Source organism: Oreochromis niloticus, linkage group LG10 (genome assembly GCF_001858045.2).
Source record: "Oreochromis niloticus isolate F11D_XX linkage group LG10, O_niloticus_UMD_NMBU, whole genome shotgun sequence".
Classification (NCBI taxonomy): Eukaryota; Metazoa; Chordata; class Actinopteri; order Cichliformes; family Cichlidae; genus Oreochromis; species Oreochromis niloticus.
The window spans coordinates 28,192,189-28,214,287 of NC_031975.2; the positions used below are offsets into that span (position 1 = coordinate 28,192,189).

The window sequence follows — 22,099 nt, forward strand, 5'->3', positions numbered from 1 at the left end:
CAGCGAACATTAGATCACATGAATGGTGGCCATGTTCTGACCTGACTGGCTCCAATCAGGTTTGGGAGTCCATGTAATGACCTCCTTGATAAAGTTCCATTTGACTCTGGCTTGGTTACCCAATGCTATTACATTTTGCAGTCTCCTAACTTTTCATCCACTGTGATATCAGGTAAATATGTCTCTTTAATAAGTCCACTCTGATGTGTAACCATGCCATCATAATGGGTTTGCTCTGTGTTTTAAGAGTCCATCATCTACTGAGCTTGCACATCATCAGTTGTCATCAGTCTCTAGCAACTTAGAGGTGAATATTACATCATTTCAACTTGTGTTTGGGAGAACTGGCGGCGTCAACATCCTAATACAGCTGGTCCTCGTATACTGTTCACAAACATATATTATTGTTTACAGCACTTGGATTACTCAAAATGAAGGTACAATATAATTGTTTCAACTGTAGTAAAGAGCAAATCAATTAACTGTGGACTATCCCATTGTTAAGTGATGACATATAGACCCTGCTTCCACTTTATTGGTTGGTTGGTTGCCTTTTAGGGTGTCCTTATACTTTCTATCTGGTTTTATTTAATCTGAGGGAGCCCCTTAAAATAGTGAGTGATCACTGTTGGCATCTCTGGGTTTTTTATTAGCACTATTCAGCTTCACATTTTTAAGCTCAGTTTTTAAAACTTTATGATGTAACCACTTCCTATCGGCTCACAGTTTTCCATAAACCATTTCAAGAGAAAGAATCGCTCTGAGGCTAACAAAGATTTAAATGGCTACATGAAGCTGAGAATCAGGAATTTTTCATTGCAGTCATCCAAACCATGCCAAGTATAGGAATGACTAACCTCGTGTTGTGGCTGGAGACTGAGAGAAGATCTCAAATCTTCTCCTGATTGAAGTTTGGTCTGTTTCAGCATCTTTTCCCTGCCATGTAGATTGCAATTTTTACTCTGCCCATTGGGATTCACCACATTAGCTTTTATGTAGGGGAAAAAGTTAGCATTCATCTTCCATCTGCACTGCGCTAATCTGTTTATATTATCTAAAACATAGCTCTCTAGTTAGCCACCATTATATACCAACTAGCCCAACTTCAGTAACCTTACAAACATTGCCACAGTTTAGTTTACTGTCTTCATTTATGTCTGACATGATAGCAGAGCTTTATGCTTTAGATTTAGTTTTTCAGAAATCCCTCAGTCAGAACATGGTGTATCATCTTTAGACTGAAAATAGCAAGCTAACTTCCTGCTAACTTCCAACTCTATTAAACCTCATAAATCTTGTTTTTCTTGGATGCCTGGAAGTTAAACTTTATTGTAACACCTGGGAGAGCAGCCACACTAATCATTAAGAATTTGGACCGTGTTTAACTCTCAATGACGCCACAGTGTTTGGGAAGTGAAGAAGAGTTTGGACCTGGAAACAGCTAACAACATCAGACTTAAGAGGCATATTAAATGTTTGGTCACTCTGTTAGTATATCATTTAATAATTAAACAAAATGTTGTTTTATTTTGCCTTAAAGAAACCTTGCTACAGCAGGAGGAACACATTAGTTTACATGTATCAGCACTCATCTCTTATGATAACTTTTCAAATCCACAAGCGCAGGCCCAGGAGGAGGAGTGGCAGCAATCTTTTACTCTAGATAGGTTATAAACTAAAGGTTGACAGTTCATCGTAGCACAGAAAAAAGACACTAATGAAAGTATTTTACTACAGAGATTAGAATACACTGTTTTATTTTTACAACTTACTTGGATTTCCTTACCTGAATGATGGAGCATGGATCAAGACGTGTACTTCTTTCCAGAAAACAATACATACATTTTTATTGCTATGCAGAATGATAAACAGCTGTCTTAATTATGATGCTCTATACTGTAGCTTAGACTGTGGGGCTTCATGCGATTTCACTCCCCATGTGTTTATATACCGTATATAAGTAAGAATTGTTTCTGCTAGAAACAAACAAGCAAAGTAAAATTGCCCTGTGGTGGTGCACAGCTTTACAAGAGTTCAACCAGAGTGCTTAACCTTGACAGTGGCTTTTTAGCTCATCAGTCCTCTTGCTACACTCACTGTCCAGAACCAAGATGCCTGCTTGCTTGATGATATATTGTCAAAGGCATCTATCATCTCATTGCATCTGGATACATGCATATCAGTGTTAGCTGGGCTGTGTGCTCAAATCTCGTTAAAGAGTAAATGTTGATTTGCTGTGATGGTGAACATTATATCCGCTGGACATCATCATATCAGAATTATTACTGCAACACTGGTAGAATGCTGTGGAATGGAACAGACAAGGAATTTCACATAAATGTCCGACACAATCCAAATCCTTTTAATTTTTGGCCATCCTTTAATTGTTAAGTATGGCATGTTTGAGACATTTACAGTCTTTCCTAGGACTCTGCATAGGATCTGGATAGATCCTAAATGGCCGTTACATTTTGGTACATTATCCTGTAATGAGGTAATAATAAGTATCAGCTTAAGAAGCTGTACTTCACATTTTGAAAAGGCAACAAAAGGATGAAGAATGTTCTTTGTGTTGCCTTTTCTTGTAACTTACCACACTGTTACAAACTACTGAACTACACATGGCTGGTTTTTGGAGTCCCTACTTTTTAGGTGTTGCTCAGTTATACCAAATGCACAAATGCACACACACACACACACACACACACACACACACACATAGACACACCTTCTAATTGTTGCTGATATTTGGGTGTAGAGAAGAATAGAGCCACTCATCCATTAACTGACCAGGCCCAGCTTGATTGGCTCCGGACAAACCCCTGAAATAGCTGGATTGGCTGTCGGCCAAGCGCTCATTTCCTGTGTGTCTGAGAGGAGCTCCAGCCACCGGAGCTCAAATGCATTTCCTGACTGTGTATAAAACTTTTATTAATGACCAGGAGTGCATCAGCGGCTGTGCTTGCTCACCCACACCCATTCCCTCACCCCCTCATTCACTCACTCATCACGGGAGAAGGAAAGAAAGAAAGGATGATGGAAGTGAAAATGAGTTGCAAAGAGAAACGATGTGATGCAAGTCAAGGAAGGGAGAAAAGGGTGTGTGTGTCTGTGAGAGACAAACAGACACTGATGGATGGATTAGGAGATGGGAAGATAGAATTAAGTGAGACAAACCAGAGCTGAGACATTAAAAGATCAAGAGAGAAAAAGGAGATAGGGAGGGGGTTTTCTATAGGCTCCCAACCTACCGTATCACTTACAGTGTTACTCAATTATGTCGCAGCACACTGCAGGTCACTGAGTCCACCTTTCATTCCACTAACAATCAGACTGACACAGAAATATCACTCATAATGTGAACCTCAAATATGTATAAAAAAGAATCAAATGATTTGTCATTACTTTTAATAAGTGTTCAGCAGGCTAGTTTTGCCATCTTGAATGTCCAGTAGAGTTAATCAAAACTTTATTTTAAAATTTCTATAATTACAGTTGTTGGGGATGGAATAAGAAGTTTGTCCCAAATGACAAATATAAATGAAATAATTTGGCTATGATGGTGAGATGATTGAAATGGGAGTTTTAGTGTGCTTGCTCACTACTTTAATCGAAGTCACAGACTGCATTTAAAAAGATGAATGAAGCCATTGTGATGTCAATCGCTGTATGTGCACTGGTATTTTATCCTTTGCCATTTCCTTCTGAAACCCTTTGTGACCAGCGTTGGGGTCGTTTCTCAGAAAAAAAGTAATGTATTAAGTTATTCAATCACTCACTGGAGAAAGTAGATTGTAGTACATGTTACATTACTTTTGCGTCAAAAAACATTTTCACATAATTAACACCTAACAATTTAAACGTCAGGCTACAGTTCCACACACGATGATTCTAATAAGGACCCACACAATTAGTTTTTATGTATGAACACAAAGCAAAGTTGAAAACCAGCAGAAAAAAGTTTAGCTGGCTTGAAAGCTACTGACACAATGAGTCTTATGTGAGAAACATGAACAGGTAGGTGGACAGGTCATCACTGACTTTGTTACCTGTTGAAGCTCAGGGTCTGGCTGCTGAGCTGAGCCAGCATTCATTCAGCTTTAGCATCATTCTGTGTTCTTGGCTAGCTTTGCTTTAGCATGTCGGCCATGCAGATGTTTGCAAAGATCACAAGCTGTGTTAGCAGTATAATGTAGTTCTTGTTGTCCTGGACACAGTTTGCTTGTCACTCTTGAGGAGTGTTGATATGGACATTACATTTATTTTTACTAAATAAAAGTAATGTCCATGGACATTTTCATTTTTATTACTTTTAGTACTGTCCATATTAGCACACCATAAAAGGTGTACAGTGTTCCCTCATTTATTGCGGGAGTTACGTTCTAAAAATAACCCGCGACAGGTGAAATTTGCGAAGTAGCCAACTTTATTTTTTACAATTATTATAGATGTTTTAAGGCTGTAAAACCCCTCACTCCACACTTTATACACTTTTCTCAGACAGGCCTGAACATTTTCACTTTTCTCTCTTGTTTAAACACTCTCAAAGTTCAAACCTTAGTAGAAAATAATTATAGAATGAAACCAATGTTTTGACCGTGCAAAACATTTCATTGACATTGTTGTGTTTGTTGGGGAGAAAACTTACAAACATTCAGTATGGCACTTCAGAGTCACACTACTAGCGATTGAAGATTTATGTAAATTTCACAAGCTGGATGCATTCTGTACTGTACAGGAGACACGGCACGAGATTGATTGAATATGGTCTACAGCCAATCAGGACGCAGAGCACAATGCGCTGTTAAAAAAAGAAAAAAAAACATGCAAAATGTTGCACTAAAAAATCCCCGAAACAGCAAGGCCGCGAAAGGTGAACCGCATTATAGCGAGGGACCACTGTAGACCACTCTATCATTTTACTCCTCAATGTACATGAACATGTACTTACTGAGTTTAGCGCAGTAATGCGTTACAACATTACTTTGGAACACGTTATTTAACATCTGTTATTTGGAGAAGACCTGGAAGTTTTATGAAACAAGGATTTAACCATCATCCATTGGTTTGTGGATGATCTTAAGCTTCAAGCTCATTTTGATTGTCGCCATTATTGCCATTTTAAAAATAGGATGTGACGAGCAAAGGCTGAAACGACTCAATCATCACAGGGTTGGCCTGCCCTATAGCATACCCTGCTTTATCATAGATTTTTTTCTATATAAGGTAACAATTTACAAAATAAACGCTATCTTGTAAAAAGAAAAATGATTTTTTCAATGAGACTAGAGATTGAGACCATAAACTAATCCAAAAAGAGTTTACTGTGGTTATAAATCATAATAGCACTATGCTCATTTTCCTATGGACTTCAATACAACCAGACTTCTTGTTGTCCTCTCCTCATCATTATGAAGAATTCAGCTTTTTACATCCAGAATTTGTATCTTTTACATTGTTTATGAGAATTTTCTGTAGGAATCTGTAGGTGTGATATTAAATGGGACAAAAGATTTTGGTTAGCAAAAAGAGGTTTTAAACAAAATGCTCTTTGACTGGAAAATTAACTTCTCGGGGGAAGACCAACTGAGCTTTGAACAAGACAAAACTGCATCCATTTGTCATTCAGAGTGCCCAGTCCCCTAATTAAAAATAACTTTAAGCCTTAATACAATTTTAACATGTGTTGTCTTCTTCTTCTTCGGCCTGCTTCCTTTAGGGGGATCACGGTGGGTCATCTAAGTCCATCTCACCCTATCTCTAGCATCTTCTTCTGTCACACCAGCAGTCTGCATGTTTCCCTTCACTACATCCATTAACCTCCTCTGTGGTCTTCCTCTTTTCCTCCATCTGACAGCTCCATATTCATCATCCTCTGTCGGATATATCCACTATCCTTCCTCTGCAGGTGTCCACACTATCTCAGCCTTGCCTCTCTAACTTTGACTCCAAACTGCTCAACCTAAGCTGTCCCTCTGATGTATTGATTTCTTATCCTGTCCATCCCTGTCACTTCCAGCTCTGCCACATCCAGCTCAGTCTCCTGTCTTTTTTGTTGGTACCACCACCTTCAAACCATACATCACAACAGGTCTCACTACTATTTTCTAAACCTTCCCCAAAGCAGGTGTCCAAACATAAAATTACTACCTGTACATATGTGATGAAGGGGGGAAATTGGCATTATAAACCAAAATTATTTTTGGAACTAGGAGGAACTAGAAGGCTTTATATTTCAACCATGAAAGTTTGTCGGTTAAAACAAAAATATTTCAAGTGGTATTTAACAGGTGACAATTACATTTTATGTTCAAGATTTGAAACTGACTTTTCTAGTGAGTTTTCTATGCTTACAGCCTCTTTTGGCTTAATAATGACTTGTCATAAAACTTGTTACACATATTCACAGTGGACGCAAGAATGAGTCACAAATAAGATGCAAATGTTTCTTTTATCTCAAAAACAGGAAAACAAAAGATCAGTCTTTCAGGATATTTTTTGTAAGGCATTTTAGGAACCATAACTTTACCTAAGTTCATGTTGGGAAGCTGAGAACTGTGTGAGAACACTATGTGGCCTTTTATCCCACCATAAAATGTGAATGGAGAGCTTCAAATGTGGATTGAGGAGCATAATTACATCAAATGGATGAAAGATGAGAGCTGTCAACACTTTCCTGGCAGGGTGGAGAGACAAAGGAAGAGCGTGAGGCAGGGAGAGTGGTGACTGCCATGACTTGGGGAAAACTGAAAATATCCAGACTGACACGCAACCTGGAGATCCACCCAGACTACTCAGTAGTGTTGAATGAGTGAGAAAAACACTAATACAAACTATTATTTCATGTATATATGACTAGAGTTCCTGAGTGATGTTAACCCTGTAAAAGTAGGAATCTCTTGTTTATTCTGAAAACAGATCAAATATATAAATAAAGCCATGTTAGGTCAGAGCATTTAAAACGAAATTATTAAACTGTAGGAAGAGAACAATGGAAATATAATAGCTAAAATTTACAAGGCAAATCAATCTGTGCTTTTTAGTGCAGTGCAATGTGATTTGCATCATTGTGAGCTACAGCCTTTTCCCCTACTTAAATGCCTGGCTGTGACCCAGTGTTGAAGCAGGGGGTTGGTGATCATGTGTTATTTTACTGTGTACCCACCACACACTTGCACGCACTTCCCGACCCCACAGCCAAGCAGGGGGCTTCAGTAGGTCACTGACCCCAGGCATGATGCCTGGTTAGTCAAAGAGAGAGGTCGATAGGCCTGGTTGTATGAAGTAAAGAGGTCAATATGGATAAACGACAAAAAAAGTGAATATTATGGCTTGTTTTTTATTTTTTTTATTTGTGTTATTCTTGAATTCTCATACTCTTAGTTATATAATTACAATTATTGTTATCATCATATAATTATTTAACAATTATCTAATTATGATGGAGTCTCAATATTCATAACAGCTTCTTGTATTATTTTTGTGACAATGGCTGCTATCTTATCTGGTAAATAAATCCTTTACTTGAATTGGGTGGGCAAAAACAGAGATCTAGCTTAACTAACTAACACACTTAAATCATACATAAATCCAAGACTACTGTAATATTCTTACTTAGAGGCAGTAGATCTAAAAATTTCTCCTCTAGCATTGTTTAAAGATACAGTTAAACCAGGGAAAACAGCAATTTGAGACCAGCATGACCATAATTTTTGTGAAGGCATGCGGTGAACTTGACTTTCAAAATAATTGCTTTGCAGATGAGGTCTGCAACCACTTGCAGGCAGTTGCTGTCTTGAAAGCGACTTTCTGCATCAAGATGGCGATAAAACAGCGATAAGATGGAGTTGCATACAATTAGTTTGGGATAACACAGTGATTATCTCTGATAAATAGGCAAAAATTGCAAATCTGCTGCCATCTGTTTTAAATTTGTTTGTTGTCTCTGTATACAGAAACATTAAACAACAATTCAAGTTCAACTTATGTTCAGATTCCAGTAAGAAAGTCAACGATTTGAAACGATTTGAAACAGAAATGTCTTCACAAATAGGGACACAGTTGCTGCAGGATGCAGATTAAACTGTAAAATTACACAGATGCTTAACAATCTTGCTTTTATACACGAATACAACCACTTGGCAATTATCCTATTGCAAAAAGATGCATTGAAGACGAGTTGCACTTATCGTGGTGTAGACTGACTCAGGTTGATTGCAATGTGTTGGCAATATGTATACATTTACAAATTAGAAAGCAGTTATTGGCAAAGCTTAGACAACCTGCCTAAGATTGACTGCAGTCACTCTGAATCAGACCACAATTATTAACAATCAGAATCCAACACACTGCCTCCCACCAGATGACCTCTGGAATCTCGTGCTGTCTCCTGTACAGTACAGAATGCATTCAGCTTGTCAAATTTACCTAAATCTTCAATCGCCAGCAGTGTGACTCTGAGTGCTGTACTGTCTGTTTGTAAGTTTTCTCCCCAACAAAAACAACAATATCGATGAAACGTTTTAGGCAAAGGCAACCGCGGGTGCCTGTGGTTTCATTCTATAATACTGGACTTATTTTTCCACAAAAGTTTGAACTTTGAGAGGGTTTAAACAGGAGAGAAAAGTGTGAAAATCTTCATGCCTGTCCGAGAAAAGTGTAGAAAGTGTGTAGTGAGGGGTTTTACAGCCTTAAAACATCTATAATAATTGTAAAAAATAAAGTTGGCTACTTCACAGATTTCACCTATCACGGGTTATTTTTAGAACGTAACTCCTGCGATAAACGAGGGACCACTATAATCCCCACTTGAGGCTGTCTTTAAAAGTGAGAAATTTCCCAATGACTCCAATGTTTAATGTTTAATTTATAGCACTATGTTACTACAATAGTTGCCTCTAGGCACTTTGTATTGTGAGGTAAACACCTTACAATATCAGAGAGGAAAACCCCAAAAATCAGGGTTGCCACCACCGGTTTGGGGTGATGGGAATGAGAAGAGGAAATAGGCTTGCTGTGTGGCACAGACTATGCAAAAAGTATGTGCTTCAGTTATGGCGATTACTTAGTTTTTGTATCTGTGTTTGGGTAATGCACCAATATGAAGCTTACTAATGTTAGGTAATAACCTACTACTACATCATGTCCAAATATAGCATATTTGGACATAAAAATGCAAATCCTCAGGTAAATGAGTGACAGAAGGATACCCACATCATCTTTTATTCTGTTTGTGTAACTATGCTCTCATTTCTGGGAACCTAAATATGATCATTCTTTTCAGGCAACTACTTTTGGTGGGCCAGTGTCTGCTGATGCCAAAGAACACCTTACTTGTGACTATTAAGGCGCTAACGGATTCTGACACATACAAATATTTCCTATGTGATCAAGCTGGATCAGTGGGCCTCCCTTGATGATAAGCAAAGAAGTGACTGAAGAAAGGATCTTTTGCTTATATGTCTCCTGGAGGGTGATTATAGTAAAATGGTTTAACAACAAATGTTTCAACTATCACAGCAATGGAAGTGGGACTGTGCCTCTTTCAACCATCAAACTATGGAGTAATAAGGTCCTACACAAAGATTGCCAAACCATAGCCATTTATATATACTGGCCAACAATCAGCCACTGACCCTTCTGACACGGCTAGTGTACTGAAACCTAGCTGAATCAAAGCTGTTCAAATTCCTGGCTGGTCTGCAAGAGGAACTGTGGCCCACTGAAAAACCGCTGCTCTCAAAGGTTTTGCTTAACAGTCAACCAATTTGAAGCGAGTCAACAAAGTTGGTTGACCATCATACCCCTCTCAACCACAGATGTTGTCTCAGAAAGAACGTTACACCCCAAGACCCTCAGAGTATGTGGTATTTATACTTCGCAGCCAAAAGTACAACTTACAAAAGAGTCCCAAATTACTTTCAAACATTTATCATCCTCCTCCTGTATATTGGCAACTTGCTGATTAATTCACCATTTTTTGCCAATATTCATAAGGTACATCCATTCATGCCAATAAAGCATATTGATCTGATTAGAGAGAGAGAGAGAGAGAGAGAGAGAGAGAGAGAGAGAGAGAGAGAGAGTGAACGAGAAAGGATGACTGGAGTGCGTAATGGGAAAACATTGATTATGGCTGATAACTGGCTCTTTGATGTGGATAATGCAGTCACTCTCTTCCTGTCTCTCCACTGCCTTTACACTCTAAAACCCCCGGGCCTCAGAGGATATTGGGTTTACAGAGAGGGAGAGAGAGAGAGAGAGAGAAAGTGTGTGCTTGTACATGATGCATAAGCTTGAATTTGATAGAAAGCAGTTTGATGGGGGGGGGATGTGGCATGAGATTATATTTTCATAGAAAAAAAGTGTGCAAATGCAAGGGGGTGAACAGTGTTTACGTTACGACAAAAGCCGACATTGAGAAAAGAGAAGCAGAAATTGCCTTTTTAGGACTAGTGGAGGTCAGGGAGGATGGATGGGTCAGTACAATGCTGAACTTTGAAACAGGAGTTTTGATTCAATTTTCTGTCAGTCATACTTTTTATTATTCTAATGTTTAAATAACTTTAAATCTACTACAAGAAATTCCCTATATACTTATATTACAACCCACATGAGTCATCTACAACATTAAAAGCCACTGATTGGTGAATAACATTTATGATCTTGTAACAAACTGATGTTCTGCTTGGAAATGTTTGGTCCAGGCATCCTGACGCCACTACTCCCACCCTCCCACACCACATGGCTACAGCATTCCCCACCAGTAAGGACCTCCCCCAGTAGGACAATGTGCCCTGACATTGTGAAAAATGCTCAGGAATGACTAAGGTAACCGAATGAAGAGTCCAAGACATTGACCCAGCCTCCGAACTCCCCACATCTCTGGATGTACTAAAACAAGCCTCAAGGCCCATCCTCCAATCCACATTAGGCCAAATTATCCATTCAGTTCCAAACACCACTGAGGTTGGCAGCACAAGGGAGAGTTACATGATATTAGACATGTGGTTTTGATGTTGTGGCAGATCAACATATGTTTACAACAAACTGACACTGTTGTGATTCATTCTTACCAACCTAATTTGCATTTTCTCCAGAATGAATAAACACCTGTTTTCAGCAACATTGTTCCAATGAGGTTTGCGAATCGCTGATGGAAACTGGAAAATTTACTAGCTCTGAATCAGCTGGATGTTTAAATGCCCAGCTGTTTAAGTTTGCACTGATAATTGAGAATTTACTAAATTCATTTAAATGAATTAATTATAAAAAATAATCAACAAGCTGCTGAATGTTTTGCCAAGTCATACTGTGAACCAAGTATGAGAACAAGCGTGTGTAACTGTTAACAATAACTTCTTTTGTTAGAAGCAGTCTTTGTTTAGCATTAACTTTTATTGTCCTGCTGACATCAGAAAAAGGAAAGGTAAATACAGTTTCATGCGCTTTATGGCCATAAAGTTAAAATTGTATTTGAGCTTATGATTTGCATGAATTCACATTTAAATCCCCTGGTTTATTAACATTATTAATACTAATTATTAATGCATATTTAATCCGAAAAACGCTAATTGGTAGCTGATTATTCATTTGTTAGCTGTGTTTGAGCATAAAATCAAACCTCTAAACTGGTGACGTTTGTTTTAGCAAAATTAAAGTTTCTGTTCCTCGGTATTTTCTTCTGTGGCGCAGCCCATTAAAAAAAATAATTTTAAAGAAAATGGAACTTGTTGTGACTGAACCCAGGTTTGGATAACATATTTGTTTCTCTTTTTCCATATATTTCCTCATATTTAATTCATAATGCCCACACGGAAAGAGCTGCATAATCGAGTCAAGAAATGTGTCAGTGAGCAAAGAGGAAACACGGAGAGCCACATCATGAAACTAGCCCGGATATCAGTCAGAACAAATAATATTCAGCTCATGCTGCAGTGAATATAAATCCATGCTTGGAGATTAGCTAAGAAAAAGATAAAGAAAGATAAATATAGACAGGATAAAGAGCTTTACAAACAGTAATATTAAAACGGGAAACCAAAGTCTTAAAAAAGTTTCTTTATTCTGCCCAAACAAAATCCTAAATAAATGTCCTGTCCATTAAGTAACATGTTTTCAGAGTCTAAAATCAGATGATAATAATAAACAATTTAGAAAATCCGATTATTTGTAGTCTGATCGCTTTAATCCTGTTTGGATGTAATCTTTTACTTCCCAGTAATGACTGTTCTCTGAGATGGTTTCTGCTTTCTGCGACCATGTGGGCTTTGAGAACACTGACTGAAGTCAAAATGGTTGACAAGCAGCCAAGTGAGCCAAGCCCTACAGAGCTGCCATGACCTCATTCTCTGTCTCTCTGCTCCATCAGCTCCACTCATTGACCCCAAGTGGAGAGAGAGCTGCTCAGGGGAGCTGGCTCCCCCTGCTGAACATTCTTAGACTTGGAGATGAGAGTACTAATGCAGTTGTTTCAGACATTCTTATACCCTTTAAGGAGGGAAAAGGGCACAAAAATGTGCTTTTCTATTGTGAAGACAGTAAAAAAACAACTTTAAGGGCTTAAAGTAAAAAGAGCTGCTTTTATCCTTGTCATTGTAGACTGTAAACCAGTTTAAGTGACTTGTGTTCTGTTTCTCAACCCAGTATGTGGAGCTACACAACACACAAGCGAAAGCCAGCAGTGTGGACAGAGGGAAGTCAGACATCTGTGCTTTCATTTGGGTGAACTGACCCTTTAGTAAGACCATAATCTCATAAATGCTTCGTTCAGGCTGTATCTTAATTTAAATACAAACACAAGTGCACTTCTTCAAAGATATATTACTCATTTTAATTGCAATCTATCTCAGCTGAAACAGGACTGAGGCAAATTCTCTCGGAATGAAAAAATAAAGAAAACAGTTTGCATAAGAAAATATATTTAGACATTTAGATCTTTTTGCATATTAGCTACAACCAATTAATTTAGCTCAACATACAGATGATCCTCTGCTGGAAAAGAAAGGCAGGGTTTAATCAGGATAGCAAGCAAATGAAGGCATCTCGTTTGGCGATCAGAGAGCCGTTACCGGAAAGTTTAAGATGATCCGTGTAGCTAGGTTTAAACCAAGTGACGTGAAGATGACGATAGTTTACAGGCCCATCAGTGGCTACTGGTCTTACATTAGCGTGCTAACATGGTAAACACATTAAGGCACTTCAGGTTCCACAAAGTCAAAAATCGTTTTACAGGCTTCCCGCAGAAATGCAGCGTTGTGTTCACTGGGCGACTCTTCTGTCTTTAGAGTCAATCAGATGTTTAGTGCAAGGAGTGTTTTTGCAGTGTGGTTGTCACTGTGTGAGGCTTTGCGTTTTTTTCAGTAGGCTGTAAATCAGAGCTGCGGCCTGTAAAACCAGTTATAGTACCTCAATGTGTTGCACATGCTAAAAGAGTTATGAATTCAGTTCAGTGTAAAACTCATTGAGACCACATCACAGCAAAAAAATAGATCTGTACATGTTTTTGACACGATAAACTGCAGAAATATACAATCAAAGAGACAGAAAGAGAGGACTATGGGGGGGAAATTCTGTAATCTCTATGTAATGGTGTTTGTATTCATGACATGATGGAGCTTTTAGGTGTTCATTGTAATCCACAAAAACTCTGACTTCCATTAACAAAATTAGAGATGGTAGTCAGAGTCTGTAGTAAAGTTTATAGGCTGCAAGTCCTGTACACACTAGAGCAGAGGTGGGGAACTCCAGGCCTCAAGCGCTGGTGTCCTGCAGATTTTAGGTGTCCTTGATCCAACACAGCTGATTCTAATGGCTAAATTACCTCCTCAACATGTCTTGAAGTTCTCCAGAGGCCTGCTAACGAACTAGTCATTTGATTCAGGTGTGTTGACCCAGGGTGATATCTAAAACCTGCAGGACACTGGCCCTCGAGGCCTGGAGTTCCCCACCCCTGCAGTAGAGGGACACCACAAAACAAGTGATCTGTAAAATTACTTAGCAGCAAACCATGAGAGGAGAGCCGTACTTAATTCAGGTTAGTACTACTTTAGAAATTCTTTAAAGTTTGGACTCAGAAATTTAGTTTTTTTCATTTACAGATAAATTGGTCTGATACATCAATATAATCATTAATAATTTGTGACATTTAATAGAATATAACCTGTTTTGCAGTGCATTTTACCACAACAAAAACTGGTGCGCTCGATACAGAAGCACCAAATACAGCTAGGAACATTTTGGGGTTGATGATTGTCACAAAATATTCAAAATACACAAAGTGAAGCTCATCAGTTATTCCTTGTGTGCTGGACCATCACAGAAGGACACAAACCAGCTCCAACCAGAACAGAACAGATATGAGAACCTCAGTACCCAAATGAGCAAGAAGTCAAGTATCAGAATTAAGGAAACTGATGTCTCACAGCTCCTCAGCTTGCCTTTATCATATTAAAGAGACTGAATGGTACCCGTAAAACATGCGTGTCGACTTGTTTAAGCGGTGACTTCAGTTTTCAGCACAGCAGATGTAAAGTAGAAGTTGTATTTATCATGTATGTGGGGTGTCCAACTCCAGTCCTCGAGAGCTACTGTCCTGCAGCTTTTAGATGCATCCTTGTTCTGACACACCTGAATCAAATGAATGGCTCGTTACCGGGCCTTTGCCAAACTTGATGGCATGCTGAAGAGGTAATCCAACCATTTGATTCAGCTGTGTTGGAGTAGGAACCCATCTAAAAGCTGCAGGAAAGTAGCTCTCGAGGACTAGAGTTGGACAACCCTGATTTAAATAAAGCTGCCAGTCGAGGCGTCACCATCACTTTTGCCTCACGTCTTTCTATTCAGGTTGTAGCCAGTTTGTGCTGTTCTGTAAAGGAAGAACTACACATTGTTTTACAAAGATCTTGTAATATTACTTCACTGTTGTTTATCAGTTACAAACAATCATTAACTGTATTTTATACCCCATCATCAGCATCAGTATACTACAATATAAATCAAACGACAACATAAGCAGGTTTGGTAGACAAATCACGGATTGGTGGTTGGACCTTCTCTGTGGTTTCATCATTTTGGGTCAGATTATGTTGAAAAGCAACAATCTGCATAGAAGGTTTTTTTTTCCATTAGAACTGTCATAAAATAAATTCAAAACAGAAAAACAAATCTAATCAAAACACTGTTTAATTACTTTAAAATCATACATTTCAAATTCTGAATTTTCTTTTGAGTTCTGCAAATATGCTTGCCCTTAACATAATTTATTAACATCCAACCCTGACATTCGGTTATTTGCAGATATTTTTTTTTAAGCTTATGGCGCAGTAACAAATACACAGCCTCAGTTTAAAGTCAGTAGTTTCTATGTTCTATTTCATGTAAACCACAAGCTGCTGATGAGCAAAGCAGGCAACTGTGCCTTCAGTACCTCTTTAACACCATCTGATACTGGTGCCAGTAATAGTGTTGAGCCAGTTCTGTCTTCAGCACCACAATTCAACAGGTTTTAGGACCGATTATGTAGTGTCCAGGAGTTGAGGCAAGTTCTATTTGAAGAAAATCATGGCAGCCAGAAACTGTGGGCTGTACCTACCAATCATTCTTGACTTTCTTGTGGTAGCCCCTCCCACACCACTGATGTCAGTGATCCCAACTCTTGGCCGGGAAATTTTGTGGTGCCGTTCTGATGCCAGGTTTTTTGGCATGGGCACCGGTCTTTTCTTGGTAGAAACACATGGAACTGGCTATAGACTGGGCACCTGCATCGGTGGAACAGGGGTATGAGTGCCACCCAGTGGACACAAAGCCTTCAGCATGCGTTTATGTAAGAAGAGTAGGAAAAAAAGCAGAAACAGACTCGGGCATAAAGTTTATATAATATTGTGCTTTAAATCTTCTTGCACCATCTTAACACCCCCCTTTCCCCCCAAAAAATAATTAAAATAAATCATGCTTGAGTTCCAGCTTTATTCCCCTCCCACCCTCCCTCCCGCCCAATGTGATGCTTCACACCCGGAGGCATCCAAACAAGCCTGAATTTTCTCCCACGGATGTGAGGCATCACACACCCCGAACCCGAGATCGCACATGAAAGCTACATGTGAACCCATTCACCTCTGAGTCATAGAAAACTTACAAATAAAGTAAAATGCACTGAACAAAAAAACAGTCATTAAACAAAAGCAAACTACCCGTTAAGAACGTTTGTTAAATGATCATCAAAACCACAGTGCAGAGGGGGATTATTCCACACTCGCACTGGAGAGAACATACACTGAGCACGCCCAGCTTACAAATATACACAAATATTTACATGTAGAGTAGCAATCATAGAAATGCATCCACTTCCTCGTCCCCTGGGCAAGAATGGCTGTGGTGGCTTTGAGGAGGATTGCATGCTACATGATACCAGTCTTGGCAAAACACACATCGGTGACAACTGGAGGCTGACACTCTGGTACTTAGCATTTGGTTCCACAGCGGTGCATAGTTTTCCTTCGGTTAGCTGCAGATTTGTTGTGTCATTGATCCAATCTTTGTACATTTAGCGATTTCAAAGGTAATTAAGCAGATTTGACAGCGAGTTTCTTTTACAACTTCTCGTGTTTAGACAGAAGCATAGATTTGCAAACTTCTGTCAGGAAAGCTTTTCTAGAAAAGCTTATTTATAGTGTTCACAGTTAAGAATACTGAAGTCACTTTATTAGGTATATCTGTCTAGTGCAGCCAGTTCAGAGAATGAACAAAAACGGACACGTACTATGATGCATTAGGCTGCACAGGTAGGCCTAATAAACTGAACAGACGGCATATAAGGTATATATATTTCAAACAATCTCCTTCCTCTAGAAAGAAAATGGGAAATAAATAAGAATATTACTTCCTTAGAAACATCTTAAACTATTTTCATCCAATAATTTTAAAGCATGGGAAGACAAACATCCACGTGGAACCAAATCCAAACTTATCTCGCCCCAACCAAGTAGAGATGGGACAGATAATTATCAACAGAGCAATATATCACAACACAATCTCCTGTGAATATTCTTGTATATCTCACTAAGCCTGAAATAATTTAAATTTCAGGTCATCATGTACAATTTTTCCCATTTTGAGGACACTTTCTTCTTTAAATACCTACTTTGTGAGCTATCACAGATGACTGTATTGCAGTATATTGCAGAATCACTTGTTTAGTGATTCCATTGAGTGCATTGTATTAAATGTGCTAAAGTGCAGAGTCAAACCAAATAAGAGAGTGAATGTTAAATTTGGTGAATCCAGCAGAATGAGGTTATAAAGGTGAGAAACGAGAGGAAGCGTCCATCCACATCGGACAGTTCACCTCTAATCTCATCGTGTTCCCAGTTGTCGTGACTCTTTTTACCCGTGCCTCAATCCATAACTGGCTGTAGCATCATCTGATCAGATTTGGCCTGTGATTAGTGGATTATTGGTTCCGTTTTTATTTGTTACATGGAAAAAAAAAGAAAATTTTGATAAAATTTTCACCCCAAACAATCCCAATTTGGTCAAAGCAAAGATCCCAAATTTAGGGGCAAAGAAGGGGATTTCAACCACCACCATCCCTGGGAGCCCTGAGGGGAGGGGGAGGAGCATGCAGGGGAATAGGGGTGACATCTGGATCTTCTGGTTGGTCATTGTTCATTCCTGTCGGAGAGAAGCAGTGTGTCTTTAAGGGGTTGTAATGATTTCCTGTTTCAAAATAAAAAAAACAGGTAGAGCTGTTATAATTGAGTTTAAATATGCAAACGCTTCACTTGCTTAACGCTTCTTAATGGAGAAGATACACAGAAAACACAGCTTCCACAATTTGAACAGCCTCGGTCTTACGGATTCTCGGAGTCCCGACTATCACATTCATTCACAGTAGATTACTCCTTTAAAGTATTTTGCAATGAAGCAGTAATGTTACAATTCATAATCAGAAATGTTAAATTTACAACAAATATTTGAAAATCCTGATTTAATTGCAACAAATGATGGACTAAATTAAACATCCGTATTAGTTTAATTGACAGTCACTTCTGTATTGTATCAATAACCTTGATAATATATCCTGAGCGCTCATTTGTGTCATTTAAAAATGTCATTTTTGTTTCCTTTTGGAAGTAAGGAAAATAACTAGCAGCAAACAAAAGCTGCTAGTTAGAACAAAATTGGAACAAGAAAGAAAACTTAAGAAGACATTACACTATGGTTATGGAAAGTAATTTGTGTTTTGTTTTCTGCATCGAAAAATTGCAGCAAGTAATATTTTTGGTCAGTAATTTGTGTAAAAATGTGCCTTATAGTAGTGATTAAAGCCTTGATTATAACCTGTTTGTCTGTCAACAGTCTCTCTAATCTCACCCAAGTCGGGGAACGTTCATCGAAAAGTGTCTGTTTTATCCATCCTGCAGACATGTACCAGGTATTTTATTTACCGGTGTAACAATAATCACTGATATAAGCAGAAGGACTTGACAAGTCGATGTAGTCACAAAAAAATTGGTACGTGCAGACACAGAAAGTATAATCAAGGCTTTGCTGTTTAGCTGAAAACTTCAAACAGTGTAGGTCAATAATAAAATAGTAAAAGATATCTTGCTTTCACACCACACAAAAAGTAAAGTTTTTATATTTATTAATTTTTTTAATAATGAACACTGATTTACTTCAACTCTTTTAAGATTTGACATTACGCATGAAATAAACAAACTCCGTGTTTTGCATCATTAATTTAAAGTAGAATTTCCCCTTTTTAACATTCTATTTGTCACTTAAGAGCGGATAATGATGATAGACTTTATTGCACATGTAATGAAGCTGCTTGACAATTAACTGATATAAAATCTAACTGTATGCCCACATTTGGATTGTTTTATTAGTTTATTATCACCTTTGTCAGTTTTTTTGTTTGCATCAAGTTGTAAATCTGCAAAATTAACTTAAAGTCACACAAGTCTTTAAATTTTGTGCAGTTTTTCTGTCAGAATCTCATTTCAAATCAGGTCTAATTATAAACACAGATATGTAAATTCCAGAACGTAAGCACCTTTTGTAGTTTCTGTTAAGAAAAAAAAACAATATGTTTGAATGCAGTTGTATGTACAGAGAGAAGTGCTCCCCCACGGTGCATTGCTGTCGTTCATTAAATCAGTGTGGAATGTAGAGCAGCTCAGTGAAAGTGACCCGTTCACTCTCACCCTTCACTCTCGTCTCCTGTTTTTACCTGTTTGATCATCTGTCCACTTCTCTCGATGACGATGGTCTTGTCTTCTTTGACAGGTGAGGTGACCTGGTAATCATCACTGAGCAGACCAAGGATCGGGTACTGGTTCCTGTACCTGCAAACGCACATTTAAAAATGACACAGAGTTGTTATTTTCAGATTCTGAGTCGTGTGGATGGTTAGAATTCGTCTGTATATACTGCATTCAGGTGATTCAACTGTCAGTTATCTTTTTGAAAGTGTAATAGGTGGCAGTTTTAAAAAAAAGTAGAGCTCCCCAAAACACAATAGATCAAATAATTTTGTTCTATTGTGTTTTTCTCCTTTTTCTTTTTCTCTTCAGCCAAACAACACGTTCCATAATCACATTAATTAAGAAGAGCCACACTTGCGAGCTATACAGGTACTCCTGTGAAATTTGTGATTACAAGTCAAGAATAAAGGCTATTAAAGGTTTGGTTTTCATCTCATTCCACTTAAGATAAATCCCATTCTTTTACCCAAATGGGTGTCTTTCAGTGCCATATTTAATGACCTGCCTTATCCAAGAGATGCCCACCGTTCAAAGACCTGAGAAGATAACGTCAGGCTTTGACTGTGGTTGCTGGGTTAGTCCTACACATCATGTTGCTTCAAAGCATTTTCAGCATGAGCTAGCAAGAACTCAGTAGAATCAGCAGAGTTAAGGGTCACTTAACATAAGTTAACTTAATATAAAGTTATCTTGTCTGGAAGCGATCTGTTATAGTTATTTCGTACCTTTTGGTGATGATGGTCTTAGTGACGTTCTTGGAGCTGCTGTTCCTGTCCTGCGTCAGCCTTCTGATCTCCTGAGGGCAAACAGAAGCCATCAGTTAACCGGCACATTGTGCTTCACACAGATGGCTCACAGTCATACCAGTCACTCTGCATTCATTTAGGTAACTTTTGAAATGTGTCCGAGTAAAATGGAACTCGAGTACCAACACGTGGTACGGAATTTCCAGTATTTTTTACTGTTAACTTCACACCAAATGAATGTCAAGAAAAACTATTTCCTGCAGTTTGTGCCGTTTTAATTGCACTGGTATGTGATGCGAGGCACCTGAGGTAATCGAACGCCCCTGAGGTTAAATTAACCATCATGTTTCAGTCAGAAGAATGCAGTTGGACCTGAAAGGTGCCGACTTTGTTTTCTTCATTTGCAACCTTCATTTACGGCATTTCATTTAGTTTGTTTTTGCGTGACTAAAGACAAATCTGTTGTTCATCCAAAGTGTCGTAAGTCTGATAGTGATAAAGGAAAATTGTGGTTTACTAAAACTGCTTTTGCAGTTTTGCACATAATTGAATCCATACTGGTTTTAACTGGAAACACAGCGAGATCATTAAACAGAATGAGTCAGATGATGTTAGCTTCACAAGTTACCCTTTTTTTTCGGGTGTGAAAAATGGCAGACGGTAAAATAATTACCTAAGCTATCAGTTTATAATCTACTTATAAAAAGCCTATCTACCTCGATATTTCTACCTAGAAACATCTAATCAGACTGCTTCCACATGTGCAAATCTCAGTATAAAACTTTGCGATTATATTGATATTGAAGCTGATATTGTGTGGAAAAATAACCCCACTTTAGTTAAAGAGAAGCATCCTTTACAATATATTCAAACTGGATGACTTTGCAGTACCTCAAATGGCCACGTGAGGCTGCTAACTGACTCATCTCCATCCCCAATGGCTTTTAGTGTCAAAATACCCGAATTTACAGCAGCAACAGTCCGGTTCAGAGCCTGTAGAATAAAGTTATTTCTATAGGTTTTCCCTCTTCTTAACAACTGTGAGAGGGTGGAAATTAGAGGCGGGGCTATTTGAACTCAAAGTTGGACACAGGCAGCTGTACCCACTCATCTTTGTTTTAGTCCATCGTTACAAACCTGTTGATCTGAATTTCATTACAGCCAGGTCTCCAGATATAATTAATACTTTATCTGTATTTAAGGTTTAACAGATTCTTATAAAACAAACTGGAAACCATTTTGAAAAACAGCTATTTTATATAATATCCAGCTGATTCTATTTAGTCTCTTGATTCTGAAAGTGCAGGTTTGTCTCGGCTGATCCTTTCGATATCTCATCTTCAGGATGAAAGTCTTCCATCTTTGACTGGCACAAAATTAAACACAGCGTTGATGTGTTGTGTGTTGCAGACCTCTTCCTGTTTGGAGATGGTGGTCTTCTGCTGCTCCAACATGGTGAGAAGTTCTGTGATCTTCAGTTGAAGACTCTTCTCTGAGGACGACCTGTCAGTGGTGACCTCTGTCTGAATCCTTGTTATCTGGGTCTGGAGAGAGTAGAGCAAGAGAAGGAGAGCAAACCAGGGAAAAAAAGGTGTTTAGGCAAGACTACGACTGGGAGCATGTTAGAAGATATATGTTTATGTTTATGGCCTACAACATGCAACTGAAACTGCCAACAGCGTACAAACAAAAAACAGTGCTTTCCTTGAATACAAGAGGCTTTACAATATGCACCGTCATCTGAAATTAAGCATTATTTCATGGTTTCTGGTACCAGCATGCACTATGGGAAGCAGGCAAACGGGAAGCATTGTGATACTGTGGGCAATGTTGTGCTGTTAAACCTTGGGTCCTGCTATATATGTGGATCTTGCTTCGACACATCCTACATACGTAAGCATTGTTGCAGACCACGTACATCCTTTCATGGAAACGGTGTTCCCTGATGGCTGTGACCTCTTGTAGCAGGATAATGTGGCCTCCCACAGAGTGAAAATGGTTCAGCAACGGTTTGAGGACAACGACAAGCCTCCAAATTCCCCATATCTCAATCCAATCGAGCATCTGTGCGATGTGCTGGAAAAA

The 22,099-nt window shown here is 38.6% G+C and overlaps 1 protein-coding gene and 1 long non-coding RNA gene across 5 annotated transcripts in view; one reads left to right on the top strand and one right to left on the bottom strand.

The window, feature by feature from the left end:
* Positions 1–13,962: 13,962 nt before the first annotated feature.
* On the top strand, positions 13,963–21,553 carry LOC106098836 (uncharacterized). 3 transcript variants are annotated; one of them, XR_001225146.3, is made up of 5 exons: positions 13,963–14,035; positions 19,394–19,443; positions 19,578–19,637; positions 19,754–19,842; positions 21,425–21,539. It is a non-coding gene; the product is annotated as an uncharacterized LOC106098836 (long non-coding RNA). The 3 variants fall into 3 exon arrangements; XR_003221908.1 differs by lacking the exon at positions 19,754–19,842 and having other exon boundaries at positions 21,425–21,529; XR_003221907.1 differs by lacking the exons at positions 19,578–19,637; positions 19,754–19,842 and having other exon boundaries at positions 21,425–21,553.
* pof1b (POF1B actin binding protein) overlaps positions 14,670–22,099 on the bottom strand; it is a 36,654-nt gene continuing 29,224 nt past the window's right edge. Inside the window, exons 10-13 of one of the 2 annotated variants that reach the window (XM_003453429.5) lie at positions 21,427–21,558; positions 19,994–20,064; positions 19,235–19,349; positions 14,670–17,715 (exon numbers count right to left, since the gene is read on the bottom strand). In XM_003453429.5, the coding sequence (XP_003453477.2) occupies positions 17,695–17,715; positions 19,235–19,349; positions 19,994–20,064; positions 21,427–21,558 (339 nt within the window). In that variant the 3' untranslated portion in view covers positions 14,670–17,694. The remainder of the gene's footprint in view (positions 17,716–19,234; positions 19,350–19,993; positions 20,065–21,426; positions 21,559–22,099) is intronic. The other variant, XM_005458231.4, reaches the window with a different exon arrangement.